The 25,783-nt window shown below is 42.0% G+C and overlaps 2 protein-coding genes across 2 annotated transcripts; one reads left to right on the plus strand and one right to left on the minus strand.

Annotated features, from left to right (window-relative positions):
* Window positions 1-3,754: 3,754 nt before the first annotated feature.
* Window positions 3,755-6,101, minus strand: LOC106644046 (uncharacterized). Its single transcript, XM_014359395.2, has 5 exons — window positions 5,260-6,101; window positions 5,009-5,156; window positions 4,845-4,927; window positions 4,459-4,603; window positions 3,755-4,207 (listed from the first exon to the last, which is right to left on the minus strand). The coding sequence occupies exons 1-5, from the start codon at window positions 5,311-5,313 to the stop codon at window positions 3,975-3,977; spliced, it is 663 nt and encodes a 220-aa protein (XP_014214881.2). The 5' UTR covers window positions 5,314-6,101; the 3' UTR covers window positions 3,755-3,974.
* A 203-nt stretch (window positions 6,102-6,304) lies between these two features.
* On the plus strand, window positions 6,305-25,289 carry LOC106643578 (ATP-dependent DNA helicase DDX31). The gene is made up of 8 exons (XM_014358765.2): window positions 6,305-6,505; window positions 6,610-7,662; window positions 7,737-7,957; window positions 8,032-8,791; window positions 8,872-9,102; window positions 13,223-13,565; window positions 18,470-18,668; window positions 24,750-25,289. Exons 1-8 carry the CDS (start codon window positions 6,440-6,442, stop codon window positions 24,904-24,906), a joined length of 3,030 nt encoding a protein of 1,009 aa, XP_014214251.2. The 5' UTR covers window positions 6,305-6,439; the 3' UTR covers window positions 24,907-25,289.
* The last annotated feature ends 494 nt before the right edge of the window (window positions 25,290-25,783 follow it).

Below are 25,783 nucleotides of genomic sequence, written 5' to 3' on the forward strand. Positions count from 1 at the left end.
ACTTCCGTCAAACATTCACTACCGTACACTACACGGTCCAACCGGCACGCGTATACATTCGGTACACGATTTTCCTCTTCCGAATGACCGATCGGTGCGTCAACTGTATACATGTACACAGGCGAGGCCGATAGCTCAATGTACTGTTAAATCTCTCTGGCATTGTGGAACGCTACATGTGTGTATACATACAAGCCTCTCCTATGGGTCTGTCGTGCAAATTCGGGCCAAAAGAAACTCACCCCCGTGTAATGCATCCGATCGACGGCACGTGCCGCTAATACTGCCCCCCCCCCCTCCACCCCTCCTTTTGTTCATCTTCTCTATAAATTTGGGAAAGCAAATTCAGGGAGCCACTGCGCTTTTTTTTCCTGTACCCCGATTGTTCCGTTCCCGCCTTCGTTGACACACAGGGTCAAGTGAGTCGGCGAAAAATCGAAAATCTGTTTCACTGCACTGTTTATGTCAGCTTCGTTCTGATAGAGTTTAAAATATACATTAAAACAATTCATATGGTCTATGTAATCTCGAGAGTTCGGATGTATATATGTATCGTCCGATTAGGGCAAAGCGCCTATTTTTCCTCATACAGCTCTAGCGGAGTTATTTATGCGATCGCGGCAGGAGGAGGAGGAAGAAGAAGCGAGCAAATGGCCAAGGTCCATATTTTATGCGGACTCGGGTGTACGAAGAGCGTCTCTCCTCTCGACGGTAATGGTGGTGGAGTTTTCGAGTCGGTTGGCAAGGGAGCGAGCAAAGAACACGCGACAGAGACGGGCTCCTTTTGGGATGTATAGCTTCTGCTTTTCCAAACTTTCCGAGCGAGGAAAGCCTCGTGGCATCTCTCCTTTGGGTGCTCGTGGGTACGTGTGCGAACTTTCGCGTAAAAAATATGTCGAGTTGTACAAGTTACCATGTACCGATGGGGGACAAAAGTATATATTATTACGTCGTTTGATGAAAAGAAGAAAAAAAAGTGTACATAAACGATCATTTGATACTGCTGATGATATAATACCAAAAGATTCGTCAGAGCGTGTACAATCTATGTATACACGGCCATGACGTGCAGTGGCAAAAAAGCGAATCTAAAGCCTGTTTTGTGCATATACATTTAAATGGTCGTGCGCGTATAAGCTGACCTTTTAGACGACCATTACAGGCAGTTTCCTGATGCCGGGGTGGCCACAGCATCAGCAGACACGGGGGAGGGGAAAAAAAAGTGCGGACGCGTCACAATGGCCCGACGTACAAATTAGGCTCGGTCGCGCGTTTATAGCCGATTCCGGCCATCCGTTTTTTTTTTTTTTTTTTTTTTTCAATCGGAGCTGTGCACGCACGAAGGGAAAATACAATCGGACGCGCGCGCGTATTTTAGCATTGGTTAGCTTTATGGGCCGTTCAGTTCCGGAGTCCCGACTACTCCGGGGAGAGTCAGTCGCCGGTGGATCGATAAAATCAGTCCGCGCGGGAAAAGTGATGCCAAATCGACTGTCCCTCTTTCGCTCGCACTTGTGCTATACCTCCTTTTTTTCTCCATCTACTCGAGCGCAACTTTTGCCGAGCGAAGCTTTTTTTTTTTTTATACATACAGTTTCCAAATCCTCTGATTTTCTTGATCGGTATATAATATATACAGAGGGTCGAGGTTTCAACTCTGGTGTGAAAGCCAATTCGTGACGATTACCAGAGAAAAAAAAAGTAAATTTTTGTTGTTTCCAAGTTAGCTTGAATAATAATCAGGAGCCTTAGTAGAGAAAAGGGTTGACACTCTCGCTCGTACACGACACGCTTGCAAGCACGAGTCGGTGATGGCTGAGGGCAATTAATCTTCGCTCCGACCTATGACGGCCGAAGAGAGCAACACCACATCCCACTTAGCTCGCTCGCCGTGGCCAACAATTAATGCGAAATCGATTAATATAATTACACTCCCCCAACTCCCATATACGCGCTTGTATTGATTCCCAGCGTCGCCGGTAATTCATCACCTTCTCCGTACATTGCGGGCGAAAATTATAAATTAATTCTGCGCGAAAACAGATACGATTGCATCACTCCCTTGTATTTTGTATGCACAAGGACCGATCGTCGCTTGGATCCAGATATACAAGCTTCATTGCTCCTCGTGACCCTCGAACCCACCACCACGTATACGATAGAAAAAAAAAAATACAGGGTGAAAATCGAGAAAGAAGTGCTCGGTTGGTTGGCGGTGGCTGCGCGGCTTTTAGCAGAAAAAAAAAAGGAAAAAGAGCCGAGAGCCAATTTGTAGGCTGTCGCAAAGTTTTAAAAACACTATAGTTGACAGCCGGGAGACGCTCCGCGCCCCGTTGACGTCGGACCCGATGGATTGTAAAATAAAACTAACTTGGCTCTTTCCTTCCCTTTCCGAGTCTCCTTCGCCACCCACGCGCCGATGGTAAATCTCATTCCACCCGGGGTTCGGGAGGCGAGGGAATTTTCTTTCCTCCGCTTCTTGAAAGAGGAGCAAGTAGAGAGAAGGGGTGCTTTGATCGTCACAGTTTTGCACTCGGGATTGGCTTGATGAGGTAATAATTTGTGTTTTCTGGCTCTACCTTTTTTTTTTCTTTTCCTTTTCTTTTTTTACCAGAGTTGCCTATACATAAATTCTGGATTCACGGAGGGATATTAAAACAGCAGCCCCAACGGCTCGTCGATCGGATTCACGTCAAACAATAAAAGTTGGTTCATTTTGTCATTCGCAAACGTCAAATGTTGGGCCCAGCCTCGCTTTTACCAGTCACGAGTCCATTACGAGCCGGGTAGAGCCAAAGTACGGAAGTCGGGGTAATTTCCTAACAAATCGCCGTACTTACTACTCGCCCTCTTGCTCCCTCCTCCATTGCATCTCTCGAGCATAAAAGTAAAAAAAATAAAATAAAAGAGAGAGAGAGAGAAATAAGAATCCCTTTAGTCGCTCCAGCTTCGTCCTGGGGGAATATGCGAGCAGCGATCGGGCGATTGAAATCCGGGAAAAGTTTTAAAGCGTATTTTGACGTTAGAGCACCCCAACCCACGTACTATACCTACCCTTTTCTCTCTCCACCCTCTGGGCCATGTTTTTCCCTTTTTCCTGCGTATTAGCGCCAGAACGACTAGACTGATTTATATCGGTGATGTAGTTGCAGCTTAAGAGGAGGCGAATTATCGGCCGATCCCGTGGGAGATGCTTTTTAAAGAATAAAATACGTCCAGGATAAAAAGTGGCTATCGGCAGATCGATCGCCCGTCACATGTGTCTCGTGTCGTTGCTGATGTTCCTTTTTGTGGGTATATGAAATATTAGGTTGAAAGAGAGAGAGAGAGAGAGAAGGGAATCCGTAAGGACTTGGAAGCAATGCCGATTTACGGGATACATAAGTGATTGGTACGGGAGTAGGTTTGGATTAATAATGAATGAACGATAGCCCTCTGTGTAGGTATCTTTTTCGATCGCAAAGTGGTTCCAGATACAAGTTTCTGAATTTTCGTCCAAACACTGATCGGCTCATTCAATATTCACTGTATCGTTGATACGTAGTTTACGTGACTCTGATGCTCTTTTTTTTTGGGTCGATAAGACGTTGCTTAGTCCGTATCTTCATTACATAATGTGTGCCGCACAGATTATTATTTTAGTGAAACTCAAGTGGGTCTATTAGTTGTTAATTTTGTTTATAATAAATAAACTTTCATATTGAAAAAAAAGTAGGTATATAATTATGCAAGACTTATTAAATATATATATATATATATATATCAATAATATACACATATGCCGAAAATGATGTGGATCGGAAATATCCTCGCTTTTATGCTATCAGTCAGTTCAGAATTATTCCGCTTTGTCACTAGCCTATAGGTATATTTACAGTATGGTAACGACCTTACATATAATAAAAAATAATAAGTACGACCGAAACGCAAAAGTTTATCGTTTTTTTTTTTTTTTTTGTTTCAGCTTCTATAGATCAGACAACCTCATGATTGCGGGGTCGTATCACAGGCTGAGGGTGGTCGAAAACGTAGGCGATATCACAAGACAGGTACGAAGGTGTTTTGGGTACATTGGAGTCTCTCAAGCTACGCCCGGCCGGCGACGAGGTTACCATAGTACTTGTTCTTCCTCTGCTTTCGCTTTCGAGTTCGTTCATGTACTCTTGTCGCGCCGATGAAACCAACATCCAAAAGTATGAACTAAGTACTGTGACGAAGAAATAAATTTTTTTTACATTTCATGTAATCATATATTATACGTATGTGTAGTTTTCATTCGTCCATATTTAAAGAGTGAAGTTGCGCACTACTTTGTCGCGTGATAAACAGGAAAAGCGAGATTCTTGATAAAAACTCTGATTTACGATTCTGTGCGCGCAAGCAAAGATAAAACGCGATAATTGTAGTTTCTTTGAATTTCTACGTAATAATCGATGAAAATCCAAAATCCAAACTCACCCAAATAAATACTGCAGGCAGGTAAGTACAAGCCCCATTTGTCCGGTGCATCGTTGCTGCTCAATTGCACAGCAAGTGATATCGTTTGGTCGATTATGCTGATCATCTGCATGTACATCCACGGCAGGAGATAGTCTGGTTTTTTCTGAAAACAAAAAAAAAAAAAACTAGTTTGGCTTTTATTCTTTCATTTACACAAAAAAATATCGACTAGTTTGGCTTTTATTCTTTCATTTACTTAATATTAAGAAAAAAATTTTAAAAGCATCACAAACAGAGCTCGATTAAAGTGCGAACGACTAATTGTCAAAGCAACAGGGGGATCATTTGGATTTTCGTACAGTTTGCCAAGCTCCGGTGAATAAATATTTGTGTGTCACACTTACCAAAAGAGAGCCCAAGGTCATGAGAGCATTGGCAACGAGAAAGAGAGACGAGTAGATAAGCACGCAAATCAACAGCATGCGGGCTGTAAAAATACGTTTGTTTGATTTCTCATCGTTTTTAACCTGTTTTTTTTTTTAATTTTTTGAGTCACATAAGTATATACCTGTCTCCACGACTTTCATGCTCTTTATGACAAAAGTCCAGTTGAATCCGAGAAGCATCCACGACTCGAGGGCTATGATTAACTTATCTTCCTTCCGGCTCGAGAAAAAGTTGCTTATAAGCATATTTATCATTAGGATCGAGAGGGACTGAAAATCCAAAGAAAAATGTCCTTTGTGAAATTGAATTGAAACATCCAACCGTAACTTGATCTTGACGCTTATATATTTGAAGAAAAAAAACAATACTCACCATTCCATAAGTCCCAATCAGCTTCACAGCCAGAGTCAAACTCATGCAACACATTTTCTCTGTTATGCTTATTAATTGTTCTGTTCATGTGAAAATTAAAGTCGCGCTAAAGTCATAACTACTTTAATCAGCGTGTACATAAATATTTATACAATATAGTCACTCGTTAATTAACGAGCAATCGTCACCGGGCACTGTATTTTAAAAGAACTTGACTTTAAGTAAAATAGCTATACCTTCTTATACACAACTGTTATCGAGTACCCCACGTAATAATGATATACACACTGTACGTACTGTACGTATGTGCTACGAGACACGCGCGAAAAGTCACCACAGCGGCACAGCTTGATAACTATTTATAATACAAATCGTCGTACACGACCGTCGTCGTCTGATGATGTAAATTAATGTGGGTGTGATAATACGTACGTTTATACGAATGTAAATACAATAATCTACGGTCAACTATACACTTGCGAGGATATACGGAGCACTGATCCTCTCGTTCTCTCTGTTTACCGTTTAAACTCGTTTATTGTCGCTGCTTTCCTTCTTCTGCCGCAAATGTAGCGTATGTAGGTATTTTTTCTCCAAATAATGTTTTGTGTTGAATTAATAAATTTTCGCTGCGTCGCAAACATAAACGAGGAATCGTCTTGACTCTCGATTGCACGGCGTTCTTTAACACAACTGTCCATCGATGAGTACCGGAAGAGTACAAACTATTGAATAAAGAACGCGTTTACTCGATTACATTGATCTCATCGTCACCAATAACACTCGAGGACGCGCGTTCGTTCTTTTCTTTCTACCGTTACTTATTGTAAATGATATTAATGCTCGTTGCTCTTTTGTATAGCTCCAAATGCGCGTGTGTGGGCATAAAGACTCGAATTTACATATTGATAAGAGCTATGATGAATTTTCAAACGAGAGAGAACATCTGCGCCGGTTTTTCAAGCGCATGCGCAATGCAGCCTTTTTTCCGGAGTTTCTTCTGCATCGTCGTGCGCTCTGTGTTTTGATTAGCTATATATATATATATGTCTGCACGTGCTTTTGAGGTTAAGCCTCAGTTGTGGACTGTTGCTGATGGTGTCTGTGATTTTTGGTTTTTATAAGTTTTTGGTGAAAGAAATATAGTTGATCGTGTGTACAAATAGTTACTGTGCAAAAAATGGCAGTCATGGATGATATTGATATTTGTCTGAACATAAAAGGGGCGGATGAAAGCAGCAAAAAGGTAAGGGATGCATGTGATACCCTTTTCGTTTCACTAAGCATGTGTTTGACATATTATTTAATCGTTATTCGGGTGTCTATGCTTGTTTGTCTTTTTAAAAACAGTCCACGACGATTAAGAATAGTAACGTTAAAATTAAGAGAGTCAAGGAGACTGGTGCAGTGAAAAAGCCTTTTCAGAAAAAACAGTCAATCGACTCTTCGAAAAGCCTCCTAGTTGGGGCCAAAAAGAGAATAAAACAGAAAAATCTGGCTGCTATTGTGGCTAAACAATCAGCTAACTCATCAGAGCAGTCAATATTAAAGAAGCCTACTTTTAATTTCAACAATCTGATTAAAAACAAAAAAGCTAATGATAATAAAAAAGTCAGCTTTTCTCAGAGTAAAGATAAAGAGTCGAGTGAGCCTCTTGTTAAATTCACAAAGCCTACTATAGAGAGTATTGGCCAAACTATTTTGGCTAAAAAGAGAAAAGTTGATGGCACTGAGCCAAAAAAGTCTCTTTCCAGTATATTTAAATTCGGTTCATCTGACAAAAAACTTGAAGCAGACACTCAATTGCTTAAACCTATCCCTCATACAGATGAAAGTAATCAAAAAGCTGTTAATACTGAAAAAATATTTACCTTTCAAAGTGATGCTGTACACTCTGAAAAAACAAATAATCTTGGAAAAAAGTTTAAAAAGCTGAAAGATAAAATTGAAAAAAATAAAAATGTCAAAAAGGATTCCAAAGCAGCTAATTCATATTCTCGACCAAGTAATAAGATATCCTCTCTCTTTGGCAACAACCCAGAAGTTCCAAATATAGGCCAGAGACTTGTAAAGCCAGTCAACGAGAAAGTATTCACCATAGAAAAGTTTAGTGAACTAGGCATTCATGCCTATGCAGTATCTAATTTGGAACAGAACATGAAAATTACAACTATGACAACTGTTCAGAAAAAATCTATCCCTGTCATACTCTCTGGAGAAGATGTTTTAATAAGATCTCAAACAGGGTCTGGAAAAACGCTTGCATATGCTTTACCCATTATTGAAAGCTTGCAAGCTATCAGACCAAAACTGACCAGAGATTGTGGCACCAAGGCTCTTGTCATTGTACCTACAAGAGAACTGGCTCTCCAAACATATGAATGCTTCTTGAAATTGATAAAAGTAAGTTGTAAATTTAGAAAGCATTTTTAATTTCTTTTCAGAGAAGTTGATTGATGCATTTCATTAAATTTCAGCCTTTCACATGGATTGTACCAGGCTATTTGATTGGTGGAGAGAAAAGAAAAGCTGAAAAAGCTAGATTAAGAAAAGGTTGCATTGTTTTAGTAGCAACACCAGGAAGGTTATTAGATCATATTAGGCACACAAAAGCCCTAAGACTCGATGGTATAAAATATTTTGTTTTGGATGAGGCAGACAGAATGCTTGACATGGGATATGAAAAAGACATTTCTCAGTATGTTATCAATTTTTAACTATACATTGAATTAATTGTGTAATATTATGACCATTATAAATATACTCTTACAGGATCGTGACGGCTCTTGAAAATATTCCATCAGAATTTAACAATTATGGCTATGATGCATTAAAAATGTTGAAAGAGCATGTCAAATCTGATTCTAATAGTCATATAAAATATGAAAACAAAGAAGATGAAGAGAAAGCAGATAAAAGTAGTCAGGAAGATGATACAGAAGACAAATTTACCAACAAACGGCAGGACAAAAATGAGAGCTATGATGCATTACAGATGTTGAGGCACCATATGAAATCTGATCTGAAAAATGAACCTCAAAGTGAAAGACATGACTCGTCTAAAGAAAGAAAATCGTTTTCAAAGAAACATTATCCTGATACTGAAAGTAAGCAGGATGTTACAAAGAACAAAAAATTAGCCGAAAGCAAGAGAGATACTTCTGACGAAGATAATAACGGAGCTGACAGCGATAGTAATTCAGTTACCAAATCTAAATTAAGTACCTCGGAATCTTTAGATACACCGAAAAATAGCGCGGAAGAAACTGGTGATGTTAATGCGTTAAAAAAGCGAAACACTATCTTGTTATCTGCAACGTTGACTCATGCAGTAGAAAAACTTGCCGGTCTGACAATGAAAAATCCTGTCTTTATCGATGCAGCCAAAGACAACATTGAAGCCACCAGTGGCAATATGAGTGAAATAAATGAAGATTTAATCGTACCTCAAAGTGTCGTACAAAGTTACATTGTAACACCACCAAAATTAAGGATGGTTACTCTGAGCGCCTTCATTGCTGGAAAATGCCAGGTAATATAATATATAACACCCTATTGTATAAGGTATCAAAGTAAGTGATGGTATTTTAATTTTCAACATTTGTTCACCAGAGTCATGGAAACCATAAGATCATAGTTTTCATGGCCACTCAGGACATGATCGACTACCACGCAGAGGTATTATCGGGCATCTTGACGAAACCGATAAACGAGGAGGACGAAGATTCAGATCCGCTGGTTGACGTTGAATTTCACAAACTGCACGGGAGCATGACGCAAAAGGAGAGAACAGAAGTTTTTAAGGCTTTCAGACAGGCCAAGAGCGGCGTCCTTCTGTGCACGGTAAGTTCAAATGTCCCTGTCATCGGACGTTCGATCAAACTTCTGAGTCAATGGCTAATTTACCACATATACCGCTTTGAATCATGAAAATCATTTAAAAAATCCCATTATTTGCTTGAAAAAACACAAAAAAAAAAAAATTCGAGAAAGCGAATTCGCAAAGCAAAGAGAGAAAGAGAGAATTGGAGATGGGGAGGGATAAATAAAAGAGAGCGAGTGGAAAGCGATGTAAGCGTGGACGTCAGCGACGGTGGAGCAACCGGAGCTGTAAATTAGCCTACCCGGCCGGAGAGCTGCTGTGCTCTCCTCCCCGCACTATTATACAAATGCGCGCGGCTGGAGGTTAACGCGAACGAGTGGAGCAGAGAGGAAGAAAAAAAAAAAAAAATTACGAAGCAACGGGGAAATTATACGCAAAGTCTCTCTCTCTTTTTTTTTTACGCTAGTAATAATGAGTATAATTACAATCTTTGCTTGTATGCGTGTGGAAAGGCATGAAAATATTTATGCATTATAACGCTTTCTAAGCCATCGCGTATAATAATACTTTTATTATGGATACGAGCTGTTGCTTAAGAGTTCGCACGCTTGTGCTCGTTTGCTTCATTGGTGGCATACCTAATTCACGTAAGACGATAAAAAAAGATCGGACGACAGTTTTATGCTGCTTTTTTGTTATTTTTAGCTACTTGCATGTACACAACCGATTGTACGATGGTTTTCGCGACAAACCAAGTACGTATTTTTTTTTCTTTCGAATGTACAAACCACGAGTTATTAATACGCTCGTATGGTATCTCTAGATTACGCGAAATAAGAAATTCGAGGAACCTTATCGTTAATAACAAAAATGAGCAGCAGTTATCGCGTGTGCTTGATAATGTTTTGTTTTACAGGTCCCACTACATGTACCGTTGAAACGATTTTCTTCAAAAAACCGTCGGCCGCACTGATCTCGCTCATACATGTGCCACTACTAATTTTCGACAGTCATTACACACAGTCGATTAATCGTTTCTCAAATAAATAACGTGGATTGGTTCATTGCCTAATGACAGGGCACGTCGTCGGCGGCGGCTCTATTTTTCGTTTGCCGCTCCATCGGCTCTCCTCGTCGATGACAAATTACGAATTAAAAGAAAACGATTACATGTAACAGTCTCCTCGCGAGCGGGCGGGTGTGTGTGTGTTTTTTTTATCTGAAAAATCGCGTGGGAAATAAAACCCCGCGCTCGTTCGACGAATTACCTCTCTCCGTCGTTACTTACTTAATTGATACACGAGAAAGAAGAAGAAGAAAAAACGGGACAAGAACTTCTCAGCGTGTCCAACTCCAACCACTTTTCTCGACTACATCTGTGTGTATGTAATTACTCTCGCGCAAACCATTTCTCGTCCATCATTCCATCTGACGATCGCGTTGGAGATATCTATCTGTCATCGGCAATAATGACATCAACGTTATACGATGGAAATTGGTGAAAACACGATAGAAGAAGAAGAAGAAAAATATATATAATAAACATGTGGCCTCGCGGAGGAGCTACGTAGCTTTGGGGATGGGAAATCGGTGTTCCCAAGCTTCCATTAATATATAATAGTATGAAGAGTGTAGGGGGTCATGACGCAACGTGTGTGCGTTTGATGGCCCGGCGCGTAATGACTTTATTGACGCAAAACGTGATCCTTGACTCATCATGAAAGAAGATAATATTAGGCGGTACCAGTGCTTATTTATTTATAGAGACTCGCAATCAGACTTTTCTTACCTTATTGTTATTAGTCATTGACTTTGAGACGATGAATTAAATTAATTTCATCTAGGTGTATTTTTGTCGTGCCACATATATTAATTCGTTCTACGCTTTTTTTCTTTCTCGTGTGACCTCGACACTTGTTCTGTAATTATACTAAAAATAACTACAATTTGAACGGGACATTTGACCCTTTTTTTTTGTTCCTTCCATAGACTTTTTATACGTGTGATTTTCTTTGAAGTTCAATAATGTCGTGTTATGATCAAATCATCAAGAGCCGATGGTGTATCATCATTTTCACCAAAATTATTATTTCCTTCCAAATGAATTGTGATTGTACAGTAAGTAATTTATTAAAATTTATAGATTTTACATCCCGTGACGTGAAATTTTGAAATAATGTATAAAAGAGCATTTTTCATTCATTTTTTTCTTTCTTTCCACTCGTATACGATGCGATTAGTCAGAATCGAATCTTTTTTTTTTTTTTCGTTTGTCGACCGATTTTTGATCGCGCGCAGCACGAGACGAACGGTCAACAACACGCGAACCTCACTCCGAACGACAATTTCTCGTTAGAAGCAGTTTTTTTTTTTTTTTTTTTTTTTTTTTTTTTTTTTTTTTTTTTTGCTAATGTTCTTAATAACTAGTGCCATTTCGCAATGCCGTAGTACCTTATTTTCGGACGTTAACTCGCGTAAGTGTGCCCAAAAGCTCATCGAATTCATATGTAGCGATAAAAAATCTTGATTCGCGTAGTAGGTAGTTGGAATTACATAAAACTCATAACTTGAAAGTAACGATCAGAATAACACAAAAAAAAGAAGAAAAATGTCCGACGTATAGAGCATAAAAAATTCCCAAAAATTGCATACCTGTGTATCATATTAGCGATCGAAAAAAGATACTATGCTTGACGAGGAAAAAAAACTAATCGTTCGCATCCAAACGAGCTCTCGGTCGATTGTTTATACGCCTCATAACAACTACAGCAACAGCAAAAGCAACAAAAAGCACGAGAGATAAAGAGCAAAAGGGCATCATCAGCCGCCCACGTTATCGAGCGGTGCCGCTTGCACCGGTATAAATATATATGTGTATATATACGTAGGTATTATTAATACCAGCGGCGAAAGAGTGCATCGGTTGCAGTGAGGAGCAATCGGTTTTGTCGCATATATAGTTATACATCGAGTTGGGGGCCCCTGGAGAGGTGAACGGGGCCCTTTTTGATCTATGGACCTAGTGAGATGTTCTGAGGGGCCATTCGTTACACGGCTCATGTGGCTTTCGTACTCCATAACATCGTGCCGGGGTGATGCTCTAGCCTACACGGGATGCGATCTTAAACGGGACCATTTGCTCCCTCTCCTCCCCTTGCTTAATTGGTTTTTATCGGAACAATAATTTGCTGGGGTTTTCGAGAAAAAATAAAATTATTTTTTCCTTAAATTTAACTGCAAACACCAGTAAATTTTGCTTGTCGGCTCTATTGGTTTTATACACGCCAACCAGTGTTGTATCTACGTGATAAAAACGTAATTTTTAACTGAAATAATAAATAATAATAATAATAATAATAATAAAAAAAAAAAAAAAAAAAAAAAAAAAAAAAAAACTAGTTGTGAAAAACATTCCAATGCTTGTTTTCGCGAAAATGAATAATTCGACGGCCCAAGAGGAGGAGGAGAAGAGTCCGAAAGAGAGCGAATCGGCCTCCTACGGATCCGAGTCGATAAAACCCCCGCGGTATATGGCCCCCGTCCGTTTCACCCTCTCCCGTCGAGCAGTAGTAGTTGGTACACTAAATCACCGTCCGCGAGCCAGCACAGCAGCAGTAGGCTATAGTCGAGTGCTGCAGAAAGTAGGGGCGGGGGGAGGGGGACGATCGGGCAAACGTTCATCGCTTGGGGTCCACGTAGCGGCGGCGACTCCTCGCCGCGAGAGCCCACCGTCGCCCATTACCAATACCAGCGGGATTACAAAGTGGCGCGCGGGGGCGAGCGCCTTTTGTAAGACATTTGTTAAGTCGGCTCCCGCTGCCACACTTGCCTGTATCACGGCCTCTTATCGATGCTGTACGTGTACATATGGGTATATAATATCATGGTGGTGGTGGTAGTTCTGTCCCGATACTGTTTGTCCTGCCAATTGAGGTGGTAAAGGGGACTCCACCTCAAATATTTGCTCTCGAGTCCACACGCCTATAATATATAGACACCTCGATCAGAGGAACAACCCGAGAGCAAGAACAATCTGTCCTGATTGTATACTTGGGAATGGATCGGATTGAAAGAAAAAAAAAAAATTAAACTTATTCGCTCCTTCCAACCTTAATATAACGCCCACATTTTCAATTCCAGGACGTAGCGGCGCGCGGCCTTGACCTTCCGAGGGTCGACACAGTGGTGCAGTACACGGGGCCAACCTCGACCCGAGACTACGTGCACAGGATCGGCCGGACGGCGAGGGCCGGCTCGTCGGGCTCGGCCACGATATTCCTGACGCCTCCAGAGGTGCAGTTCGTCCGGATGCTCGAAGCGCGCAGGATACGCATCAAGCAGGAGGCCATGGACGACGTGCTCTCCAAGCTACTGGTGCCTTTGTCGAGGCACAATTCCGTACAAGCCGCGGCCATCGCTTTGCAAAACGACTTCGAGAACCTCGTGCTGGAGAACAAGAAGATTTACGGCATGGCTTGCAAAGGTGACTATTATTGGGTGGTGTTGAATTTCTATGCTGCTGTAGGGTTGAGTTTAACGAAGGGACAAAGATTACCAATGCTCCTTTCGCAAGAGATTCTCTTCACTTGTTCTCCCTTGCAACGATGCATAATGTATTATCAAGTGGGAGTCGGTAGTTGTCGCATTACAATAATAACCCATATAGCACAGCACCAAATTACGGTATGCGTGTGCTCCCTTTCCCCCTCTTGTCTCTGCATACAAGTCAGTCGAGCAGTTGTTCCCCCCATTGCTGCTCGGGCACGCGTATATTTACATAGCCAAAGTGAGAGAGAGGAGGGTGGCTCTGATCTTGTTTGCCGTGCGATGGTTACTCTATTAGGGTTATTAAGGGCCGAGAATTTATTTTGCGCAATAATAAATCCATTACGATGCGAGGGAGAAGGAGATGTATAAATACTAGGGTGTGTTTTGTATACGTGTATTACGTGCGCCATGAGCACAGTAGCGAGGGATGATGTGCTGTATGTACCGTGTGTCTATATGTCTATGTATATATACGTGCCGACGCCCTCGTTCGCACATGAAAGGAAAGCGCGTGCAAATCTCTCTGTGTCTTACTCGCTTGTCTTCGCACCACTTGGGCGAAGGTTTGGAATTTATTCATGGTTTTTGCCTTTTATATGGTGGAAGCGGGGGGAGGGGTGAATGTTTTTTTTAATGCTTTTGCTCCAATGGATTTTTTTTTTTTTTTTTTTTTTTTTTCTTGCGAGTACAGTTATCAAAATGTATTTGTTCAATTAAATATACGCTGTGCAAGTATATCGTACGTGTGAGCTCTTACGCGCATTTTCTTTTTCCTCCCCCCCCCCTTCTTTTCACACAGTTACAACGTTTCAGAGCTAATTAGTCGAGTTTTTACAGCCGTATAATAAAATGCCCTTTATTTTATAATTTATATTGTGCCGTATATTGTATCATCACCGCGTCCTCATTGAGGAAATCGTTAAAATAACGAGCTCAAATATTACAATGCTTCTCCCCCCCCCCTCGCCCCGAATTATTATGATTACCCGCCGCGTGTGTGCGAGGCGGCGGTTGAATTTGCGCTTAAAGATAATCGTTCATCCGACACAGGTGTATATTATACGTAATGGCGAAGCCGGATATGAACCGCAGCGCAGCGCGCATTCCCTGTTATTGTGTTACATACTTGCGGGCACCCCAAAAAGCCGCATATATTTATGGAATCATTAATTTTTCCTCCTCGCGAGCTAACTCGTTACTCCGTTGCTCTATAGTAAGTTACGCGTGTGTGGAGAAAGCATACGCAGTCAATGTTACATATATAAATATACACGGTCAAGGAAACGAATCGAAACGTGGTAATAAATTTAATCGGCCGAACGATGGCGATGGTCAGAAGTGAGCGAGGGAAAACTTTGCCGAAGGAGAGGCTGGTATACCTATGACTACCCGTGGGGCCTATGTACGCGAGAAATAATATATCGCTCCCGCGTACATAATATAGGCGCGCCGTAAAAGGGCCGGCGAAATCAATCGGCGACGGGAGCGCATCATTTAAATCGGCGAGCGGCTCGTCTATAAAGCATGCACACGCGGGTGAATCAGAAAAGGGAGGGGGGGAGGGAGAGAGAGACTGGCGCACCATAAATCTTCCTAAAAGGTTTTTCGGGGGCGGCGCCAGGGAGCGCTTGCACGTATGTACATATACACGCGCATCGGAGAAATCGCTCGGCGTCGCGGATTAACCACGGTTTTTAAGCCTACGCTGTGGCGAACTCGACTCCAGCGGCTGTACACAGTTAACCACTTGACCGTCTCTCTCCCTCGATCGTGATTGATGGAATAATTGTGCGCGGGAGACGAGACACCCTACGTCGATGGTCAACCGATTTTCTTTCTTTCCTCCGTGTGTGTGTGTATGCGCGTTAGCCGTGAAATATCAACGCCCTGATTTATCGTGCTTTTCATGCCGCGTATACGAATCAAGCTCGAGTCGAGTGGTTTTACCCATTTTTGATGTTTGCTCGTAGTTACCCGAATGAAAAATTCACTCGACCGTATCATACTGTGATTCAAAGCTCTAGCTCTGTATGTACAATTATTATCCACTGATTTTCCGGGCACCCGTGCCCCGCGCACCACTGAATTTTTTGGGAGTAAGAGAAAAAAAAAATTCTCCAGTGTATAGTATACATAATATCCACAAATGAAAAAGGAAGCACGAGAAGAGCGAGAATCGAAAGAGAGAAAGGGGCAAGGGCGAGAAATCTCGCTAATTCGCGACATTATCACCCCAACGGTATACACCGGATCCCCGACCCCTGTATATATGTGCAAGCTCTCGAGGCACCCCCTCGCGCGCACTACTTTGCGGGGCGCTTGCGGCTATACATAACGAACGAGGTTCATCCACTCGACTCGACGCTCGAGTACATGGTACTCGCGCATATACACATGGGCGGCGCAGCCTCCCTCTCTCGTTTATTGCTGCTCCGTCGACTGCACCCCTCTTTGGGGGCTAATTCGACGCCTGTGCCCCTCTGTTTCTCCTTTTTTTTTCTTCCCCCCACCCCACCCTCTCCTTTTCACTCTGAATCGATGAACTGAATGATTAAAATGCGCCAGAGAGTCGTCGATTCGTTATACCCACTCGAGTGAGACTGACACGTATGGGTGGCATAATTGACACGTACGAGCTTCTGATACTTTGATTACACAATGTACAACACGAATATAGTCACGATGACGGGAAGTTGGATTTCGACGATGGAAAATCAAAATTATATTTTTAAAAAACAACCTTGGAGGTATGTGTTGCTTTGCAGCTCACGTCCACCAGAAAAAAAAAAAAAAAAAAAAAAAACCGAGAAGAGCTGACAACTGCCGTTGCTCGTACCTGTTTATATAATACCTAATACGTATACTTACTGGGCGTAGAAGTCGTACGTCGCGAGGGGTGTAAGGAGAGAAAATCGAGCTAACAACAACAACGGAGTATAGCACATAGCAGTAGAGCAACATAAGAACGAGAAACAAGCAGGGGGGTGGGGTAGAGTGGGTGTGGTGTGTGTGTGGGGGGGAAGTATGGCGCGCACAATCCGAGCGCCTGAATGCGGCTTCCGCCGAAACCACTTACGCCTCGGAGAGGGAAGAATGAGAGAGGCTCTTGACACAATGCGATACACAGGATACAAATACAATAAGACGCAGTTACATCACTTAGGAACAATGCCATCGCGTATCTCAAGCCCCACCCCTTCGCCTCCTGGTATCCTCGTATGGACCGTAACGCTTGTATATATATATATGTGTGTGCGCGCGCGAACCTACCAGATTTATGTGTTAAATGGAGAAAAACATTTTTTCTTTCTATGGCTTTTATTGCGCTGTAAGTACACTTGAGGGGTGGGCGAAGGAGTTTTCTTTCTCTTCTTCTTTCCCCCCCGGAGAAAAGAGCTTTTCATTCGCGCGAGCAGGAAATGCGCGGAACTACTCGACGGAAGTCGAACTGCTGTGAAAGCCCGGCAATTCTCGTTCCACCTTTCTTTTCCTCCACACGTATATACTTGGCTTTTGATTTTTCTCTCTCGCTGATCCACGTTTTTGACGCCCGCAGTGGTAAGTACATCTTTGTTTCGTTCCCAAAAAAAGAAAAAATACGCTCGTGTTTTTTTTTTCTCGCTTCGACCCCCCCCCCAAAAAAATAATATACGGTACCCAGCTGTTGTTAATTTTCATTGGTTATTAATAGACCGCAGGAGTGGATCATGAGGAGGGTGGGGGGGGGATGAAAAACAAACAAAGCAATAAAAAAAAAATAACGTGTAGGCGGCCCCAAACTTTTTTCACACACTAATTAGCTGCAATGCGGCACCGGAATGCAGTGCTGTATCAGTTAATACGTCGAAGATGACTCGGCAATTTTGCTCTGGAAAGAAAAAAAAAAAAGGTACGGGCACTTTAACCACCCCTGCTTCCGTGAAAACACCCGAACCCACCCTCCCCCCTCGCATAGATCGGTAAACGGCCGATGATGATGATTATGATTCCCGCAAACGGACTTTCGCACGTTCGCAAGTGGCACACTTGTGTTTATGAAACGCTGCGGCACATGTCACCCCTTATACCATTGGTGTAAAACTTCCCTTGGATTGTAACACTCGAAACTTTCTCAGGCTCGCCTCTTGACATTTCCACCACAGCTGTACGTGGCACTTGACTCTCGAGCTTTTCACGCGTCGGTGTATAATGTATATATGTATTTACGTGGGTACAGACGCGGAAGTTAATGGTTCGCGGTGCGATTAGTACTACGGGAGAGGGTGATTTTTCTTGCGCGGTCGCGTGTGCGTGCATCGGGAGAGGCGGTCGAGATAAAACGAGAGTTGTGTACATCAATGTAGCCCGTATACCTATTATCCTTCAGTGGCGGAGCGAGAGGGAGAAGAGTATATCGTTCACGGGTTGCTCCCCCGAGTTTTTCGCGCACGTGCGTCGATTAATATTTCTCTCTTGGTGGTGCACTGCGCGTAGTCGTGTCAGTGGAGGGCTCGTTCTCCCGCTGGTCGAGGTTGGCTGCAATTGCCACCGCTTCAGCGTTTAATCGATGGCACCGTATAAATGTCGAGAAATCGTCTCTTTTTTTTTTTTTTTTTACGAACTGTTGGTCAATGCCATTTATAATAACAACTTGGTCGGGTCCATGTATGTATTTACACGGCCTGTGGAGTCACCCCTTACTATATCCTAAAATTCGACCTTTTTTTCTTAAATTTTTACATCAACCCGACGGCACTTTGGCTTGAAGAATGAACATCGCAGCAGCAACAATAAAATCCATTGATAAATATACCTCATACCTACACTCGCTCACACAGTGTTTTAATATTAATTTTCCAGCCTACACGTCCTGGGTGCGCTTCTACTCGAGCTATCCTCGCGAGATGCGCGAAGTCTTCAACCGGAAGGACCTCCATCTGGGTCACTACGCGAAGAGTTTCGCGCTGAGGGATCCACCGCAAAAAATCGGCGGAGCCGGCAAAGCCGCACAGGATAAGGACGAGGCGCCCAGACATCAGAATAGGCTGTCCAATCAGAGGTGAGTGGTATATTTTTTTTTTTTCTTTTTTCAAACTGTCTTTTTTTTTTTTTTTTTTTTTTTTTTTTTTTTTTTTTTTTTTTTTTTTAAGTGCATTGTTGCTCGTGGTGGTTGTGGTGTATACGAACTTGGCTAACGTATCGGAAGATTTTTGTTTCCTGAAAATTTGCAGAGCACTCGTGTCGATGTGATTGGATTAAAACAAACGTTTAAGATAATTGTGTACTCTCCAAAAAACTAATTTTAAAGGGATTAAATAATGCAGTTTCGCCGAATATTCATACGAACGCCAAGCGTCACGTAGAAATGACAGGTGTTATTTCTAAAAATAGAAGACGAGCGTCACCGGCGTTGTGCTGCACTGGTCTAAAGTACGTTTACGTAAACTCGCTGGCAAATAAGCGTCCGTCAATTAGGCGGTCGAAACCGCCCATTGTCACGCCATGGTAGCTCTGTCTCTCTCTGATGGCTCGCTATTGCGAAACGGAAACCAAAAGTCGAACACAATGCAGCTCGTAACGCCCGTACGGTGAATAAAAAAGCGCGATTTTCGCGTACCTATGTGCATTCGTTGCATCCATTCGTGTGTATGTATATGGAAGAGTCGGTGTCCGCTCCGTCTATACACTGCCGCCGGCGGCTCATTAATGACGGATTCACGCGTGGCTTCGCGTCCGTGCGTGCCGAGTTTGGTGCACCGTACATTGTACCTGCGCTGCATGGCTGCTGCTGCTGGATGCTACTCTCTCGGAAAATCCACGCGTTTACGTGAACGTGGAGAGAGAGAAAATGGCAGCAACAACCTCGCACAGCCTGCACGCTAATGGGGAAAAGGTTGCGCAACTTTTGCAAGCTGCGTGCTCACTTTGTTTCCTTCCCGCGGCTCTTCTATACCGCATATATACTTACCGATGCGGTGTTTTTTTTTTTTTTTTTTTTTTTTTTTTCTCATACCCTGTGTGAATTTAACGTGGAGGATCTGTGCGTATTTTTTTGTTTGTTTGAAAGGTTTGATGCCTCTCGGGTATGAAATTCTGTCGATTAAGCTATCAATCGATCGGCTAATCGCTGTGATGGGAGATTACTTTTGCTCATTATCCCTTGTGGTGATTAAATAAATTATCTTGTACGATTGAATTTTTTTTTTTTTTTTTTTTTTTTTTTTTTTTTTTTTTTTTTTTTTTTTTTTTAATGGATAAAAGAGCGCCGAAAGTTGATTGGCACTCTGATTGCCATGACTTTTTTAAATATTGCAATTTAATTAAACTTGCAATGTGATAACGTTTTTGTTCTACCATTGTTTCCTTTGATTTTTGGATGTTTTGATGAAAAAACCGAGAATTTAACTCGTTAACTGCAGTTGTATAAAAATTTCTGTAACGAATCGTAATGAAATGTCACCTCATATATTTTAGGCAGTGCTTCGCAACGAAAACTCCAAATCACACTCGTAGCATTTTAATAGTGTCGTATGCGTTCAAAAAAAATCTGTAAAACAAAAACTTTGTCGCCCATGTACTTGTGCTCGTACAATGTGACGCGACAAGTTCAGCATTTACATCAGTCAGATGGACGTCACATTAGCATCCTCGACGGCACCAGCAGCACTGTAACCTTATGCCCGTAGTTGTATATATACGCATCGAGCGTACCGAAGCGAGGCCCAGGCAACGTCAAAACTGTCCGATGGCACGGCTGCTGCCGCTACAGCTCGCGTCCATCCGTCACACCGCGACGTCCCATCCCATAAATATCTCCACCATCACTAAGACTCACATAACGCATCACTCTGGTCCTCCCTCGGAGAGGCACACGTTACGAATAGGACACGCGCCCTCTTACCGTGCGCCTATATAACGTGCTCTCTCTCTCTCTCTCTGGTGTGCACTTCACGTGCTGCACTCGTGCGTACATCACCTTCTCTCTCTCTCTCTCTTCATCCCTTTCCTGCTCGACTACACTCTGCCCATTGTTCATAATTGTACAATACACCAGCTATTAAACAGACTGAGCGACCACCACTTCCGGCCGCAAGAGTCGGGACGCCTGCCCCACGTCACTTAGTGCATATTATACATATACGGACGAGCAACATGACAGCGTCGCTCCAGCCGATGGGCTCCATGTGGGCAGAGACACCTGCACTGTATGAAATCGCAGGTGGCGAGAAATCTCTAATTCGAACCGTTGTCGCTAATGGCGATGGTTTTTTTTTTTTTTTTTTTTTTTTTTTTTCAAAGGATGATTTGACTATCGGTTCAAGGATCGGTGCTTTTTTTTACCAGAGCACGGGGGTGGTGGCGCGTTGATTTGAATTTTTCCGTGTCAACGAGCGGCTCTTTTGGCCTATCGAGGCTTTTGCTCGCGCCCGACTGGCCGCGTTACGTGAAAAATCTCACTGTGCGATGGTGGATCCTGATGGGGGCAATTTACCGCTGATTGGCAGAGTTTCACGAATATCCGCAAACTGAATTTCGACAGTAGCCTGTTTGTTCTTTTTGTCGCAATAAAAGAAAACAAAAACAACTTCAATGTTTAATGTGTCGTTTACAAAACGCGATTGGCTGTTGTTGTTATTTTACTGCACTCAAAGTATGTTACAGCCTACTTGTCATTGATTGATTGGTTTAATTAATTTTTCTCTTCGGACTGATCACTTATCACCTTGAATTTCCTAATTTTTCTCTTATTTGGTGGCAGATTACCGTATCACAGTTATTAAAGAAAAAAAAAAAAAAAAAAAGATACAGAGAGCGATGTTTATTTTTTTTATCCTCAAAAGAATATAATTTCGATAAGCGTCTTTCTTAACGAGTGTCGCGTTTATGAAAAAAAAAAAAAAAAAAAAAAAGCTGTGTACACGCGACTCTTCATTGAATAAACTTCTGAGCTACCGGCGTTGAGACTACCATGCACACATCACTCTTTTAATTACAACGATTCGACATTATCCATACTTGGAAACGTGTACCATCGACATCAAATTTTTTTTATACATGTTCCCTAAAAACTGAAAGTGCTGATAACACGATCATTACATATGTTTAAGGCATTCAATTTGACGATGACAATCGTGTAACAATTCATCGATTAAAGGAGAAAAAACAATAAAAAATATGATCGAAACAAGTGCGCTTTTGAGTTTTCGTACTAAGTATACATATTATATATTAAGATCGCAGCCAGTGTCGGGGAAGTGCGTTGTGGTGCGTGGGCGTGCGAAAACTAAAAGGAAGCGCGGGCAAAGAGAGAGAAGCGGGATGTGGCTGCTGCCACGGCCTCGGTACATAGGTATATAAGTATAGGTTTACCGTGCACATGGTGTATGTATGTATATATACATTTGTACATCCTACACCAGTAACCGGCAAGTTGACGAGTGCGTATATATGTATGGGTACCTACACTTTTAATGGGTGAAAGGCGGGCTGGTGACGGTCCAATGAGTCGAGAGGCCGAGCCATTCCAAGCGCGCGATTACCCTATAATGCCTCCTCCCCTTGTATACTCCCCCTTCGTCTGTGCTCCTTTCATGTATGAGTGTTTGATCGCTTATGTATATGTTGCCGGGATCCTGCATATGTATATAGCTCTCCTTCTCACCTCTCTCTCTCTCTTTGTGGTGTTATAGTGTACAGCAAAAATGTACTCTCGCACCATCTGCGTGAATATTTCTGATTTGTCGATGCGTGCTCATTATAATCGACAGCTGGAACTTATTTGTATTATTTTGCTGCTTCGTGTTGGGCAGTCGTAAATTTTTTTTTTTTTTTTGTCATGACAGTGGTAGTTAATAGCAAGCCAATCAGATTATCACAATAAATTGGTGGTTTATTGAATATATTGGTTTTTAGTTCACGAAGAAATCTTTTCAAGTGTTTTGGTCACCAATTTTTATGAGAAATTTTGACAAAACGCAACGAAAAAACTTAAAGAAGTGAGATAATTACTAAGCCAAACCCTAGAGATTAAAGAACATTTTTTTTTTTTTCAATTAAATATAGTTACAAGGGTTTAAAGTAAAAAAACGGAAATCAACGTAAAATTCGCATTCCCTTGCACAATATATTGATCCTTCGATTGTTGTTAAACAACAAAAGAGCTTAAAATCCTCGTAACTTGTGTGGAATCGTTTATGGTATTCGCAAATAAATAAAAAATTTGTCACCCTACGTAGAGCTTTCTCTTAGCCTTCATTTAAGTAAGTCTGGTTGATAAATTACATCAACACCGAGATTCAGTGCATTTTCCTGACAAATAAAGTAAAAAAATTGTTTTGCTCAGTTTGCCCCTAATCGCCATCGATAAGTCCCACAGACGAAAATCCTCAGCGACTCTGTAAATATTCGTGGAATCAAACAATTAATGTCCATTGAAAAACGTATATATGTATATGCACGCCGATTCCCGAGCATTTACAATAACTCGACCCAAATCCATGCACATTACACGCCATGCGGGCAAAAAGACGTGTTCGCGTGCGCGCTTCGTAAGCACACATGCACTGCAGCCCTGGATTTTAATATATTCTCGTGTACTCGAGGACGTGTGGGTATATATATATATATATATAAGTATATGGGCGAGAGTTTTGCACTCCTGTATATAAGTATATACAAAACAGCCGCGCCTTTCTCTCTCTCTTTTAGCCGGCACTTCTCAGCAGGTGGCGCGAGCGGACAGGTGCGCGTCGATACATCGCGCGCACCCGATGCGAGAATATCTCGGTCGTTGTATAATGTACATAAATAACATCGGGCGTGTAAGTGGACATTATACAGGTACGTGCATGCGAGGCACAGAGTGCGGTGTGTGCGAGCGATAATGCAATGTCGCGGTATTGTTGGAATTATTTCCGGGGGATGAGGGGTTTTGCCGGAACACGTGACGCGAGACGTTGCCAAACGCTGACGGCACGAGGGAGGTGGTGTTTTTTGTTTTTTCATCGAGATGTTCTTTGATTTCTGGAATTTATATTTAAACAAATAAGTGTACTCATATTATTGTTCAACGCTAGTTTTTTTTTCATCCATCGCCATTTATTGAATTCAATCGCAACACTTGCCGTTCGATAAAATCTATATCAAGAAATTTTCCAATAAATGGATCAAATCTAAAAAAATCTTACCACCGACGTTATAAGCATTATAAATTGTATAAGTATTCACCTTCTTGTCGTTAAAATAATTTAACTGAATTACTATTTTAAAGTTTTACCTCCAAAATCTCAATTGACAGAGACTTATCGTTCAAGCTGAAATGAAGCAGCTCTACATCCTTGATATTTATCAAAGACTTTCAAATCACCAAAAGGTAACGAAGTTACAAAGAAAACAACTCAAAATTACTCGGAGCAACATTGGTCAGAGAAATCATATATGCTTCGTGGAGTGAAAAAACCCTTATTATCGAGCTTATTATCGACTTATCAGCTAGATCGAGCGGTATCATTGGCCTGAAAACCACTAAAGAAACGCGAATAAGCAACACCAGCTCGTACTCTTCCGCGAATCTTCCTTTCTCCCTGTCCGTGCATTCGGCATATCGATATGCGCACGACCTTCTCGTGATATAATCATCGGTTAGCGCAGCACTTACCTGCTTGTGCCCATACAGCGACGTAGAATAAGAAAAATAATAAAAAGGGAGGCGGCTGGCCACACTCTCGCGAGAACATACGTGCAGCAACGGAGTTTACACGTATGCATATATGTATATTATATATACAGAGCGGTGCGTCTCGGCGTGAAATGCGCTCCTCGAAGAAGAACAAGAGGGTGAGGAAAAGAAGTAGGTAGAAAAAGTTTGCGCAGAGGAGAAAGAAAGGGAGGTGATTCGACACGCCAGTTGTTACAGTATGGTCCCTCTTCTCTCGCGTTTTTCTTTTTTTTGTTAATTCCATTTCTAAACACCCTACTGTGGTGGGCGCAGCGCTGGGGATTTTTTGTCAATTTCCCATTAGGCCGGGACACACGTCGCCTCGCAAAAATAGCGGCTTGCGGGGCCCTAATGCGGCATTTAGGGCGTTGCGCCTTGCTTTTAATTTTTGCTCAATTTTTTTTTTTTTTTCACTTGTTTCAGGGCCGAGGAGAGGGCACAGAGTCGTAGTCCTGGACAACAGCAGAAACATCAGCAGGACAAAAGGAACGGTATGCTGAAGAAGGTGCTCATGCTCAACACCTCGGAGTACGACAGTGGACTCGAGCCCGTGAATAAGAAGAAACGTATGCACACGTAGATGTGTACAATGAGTCGCTGCATATCTCTGAATTTTTATCAGCTTCTCTTTTTCTTTCAACACGCGTCGTTTCCTTTTTTTTTTGTGACTATATTTTCTATTGAAATTCAGTACTCTTGATTAGTACTGCTTATTTTTATGACTTGGTACACATGTGTCTCGACAATTTTTAGTTCGGGGTCCCACTCGTTTTACCGTTTATATACGAGCAAAGTGGTAAGTTTATAATGATTCCGTTAGAGTGTGAGTATCTCGATGGAAATATGATGGAACTACACTCCACGATTTGTACATATAAATCTGTACATTATACATGTACAGGTAAATTAATTTGTCGTAGAAAACTTCAAGTGTAAATATCAAATGTAAATATACATCCTGTAATCGACGAAAAAAAACATTGTTAAAGAACATTCGAGGCCTCGATTTCCCACGATCGTTTGTTTCCTTTCGATATCCCTTCACGGTACACTTAAGCTAGAATAACGTGTGATTAACAATTTTCCTTGTATCGTAAACCAACCGCCTCTGCTAAATCGATCAAATCCTCCACCAATCTCCAAGCGAACGCATGGAAAAAAAAGGTGAAACAAACTCCAAATGACAAATCGCAGAAACTCGCAATTTCCATCCCGTGCACGCGCAAGTATAAATCCGAAGCGGGTACCGGCCAACCGGTAGATTATACCTATACGTATATTTATACGCACTCGTGTTCCCACACATTATCGCGGTGCACACGTACATTATATAAAGATTCAATTTCGAGAGCAGCGCCTATACATATACACCAGAACTGGCTGCCTCGTACAATGGTAATTACGCGTGCGCGCACACCTCGCACTGCGCTATATTTATATATAAGCTTGCATATATT

This window comes from Copidosoma floridanum, unplaced genomic scaffold, assembly GCF_036245765.1.
Source record: "Copidosoma floridanum isolate Cflo_tuat_1 unplaced genomic scaffold, Cflo_Japanese_pri ptg000019l, whole genome shotgun sequence".
In the NCBI taxonomy this organism is placed as follows: Eukaryota; Metazoa; Arthropoda; class Insecta; order Hymenoptera; family Encyrtidae; genus Copidosoma; species Copidosoma floridanum.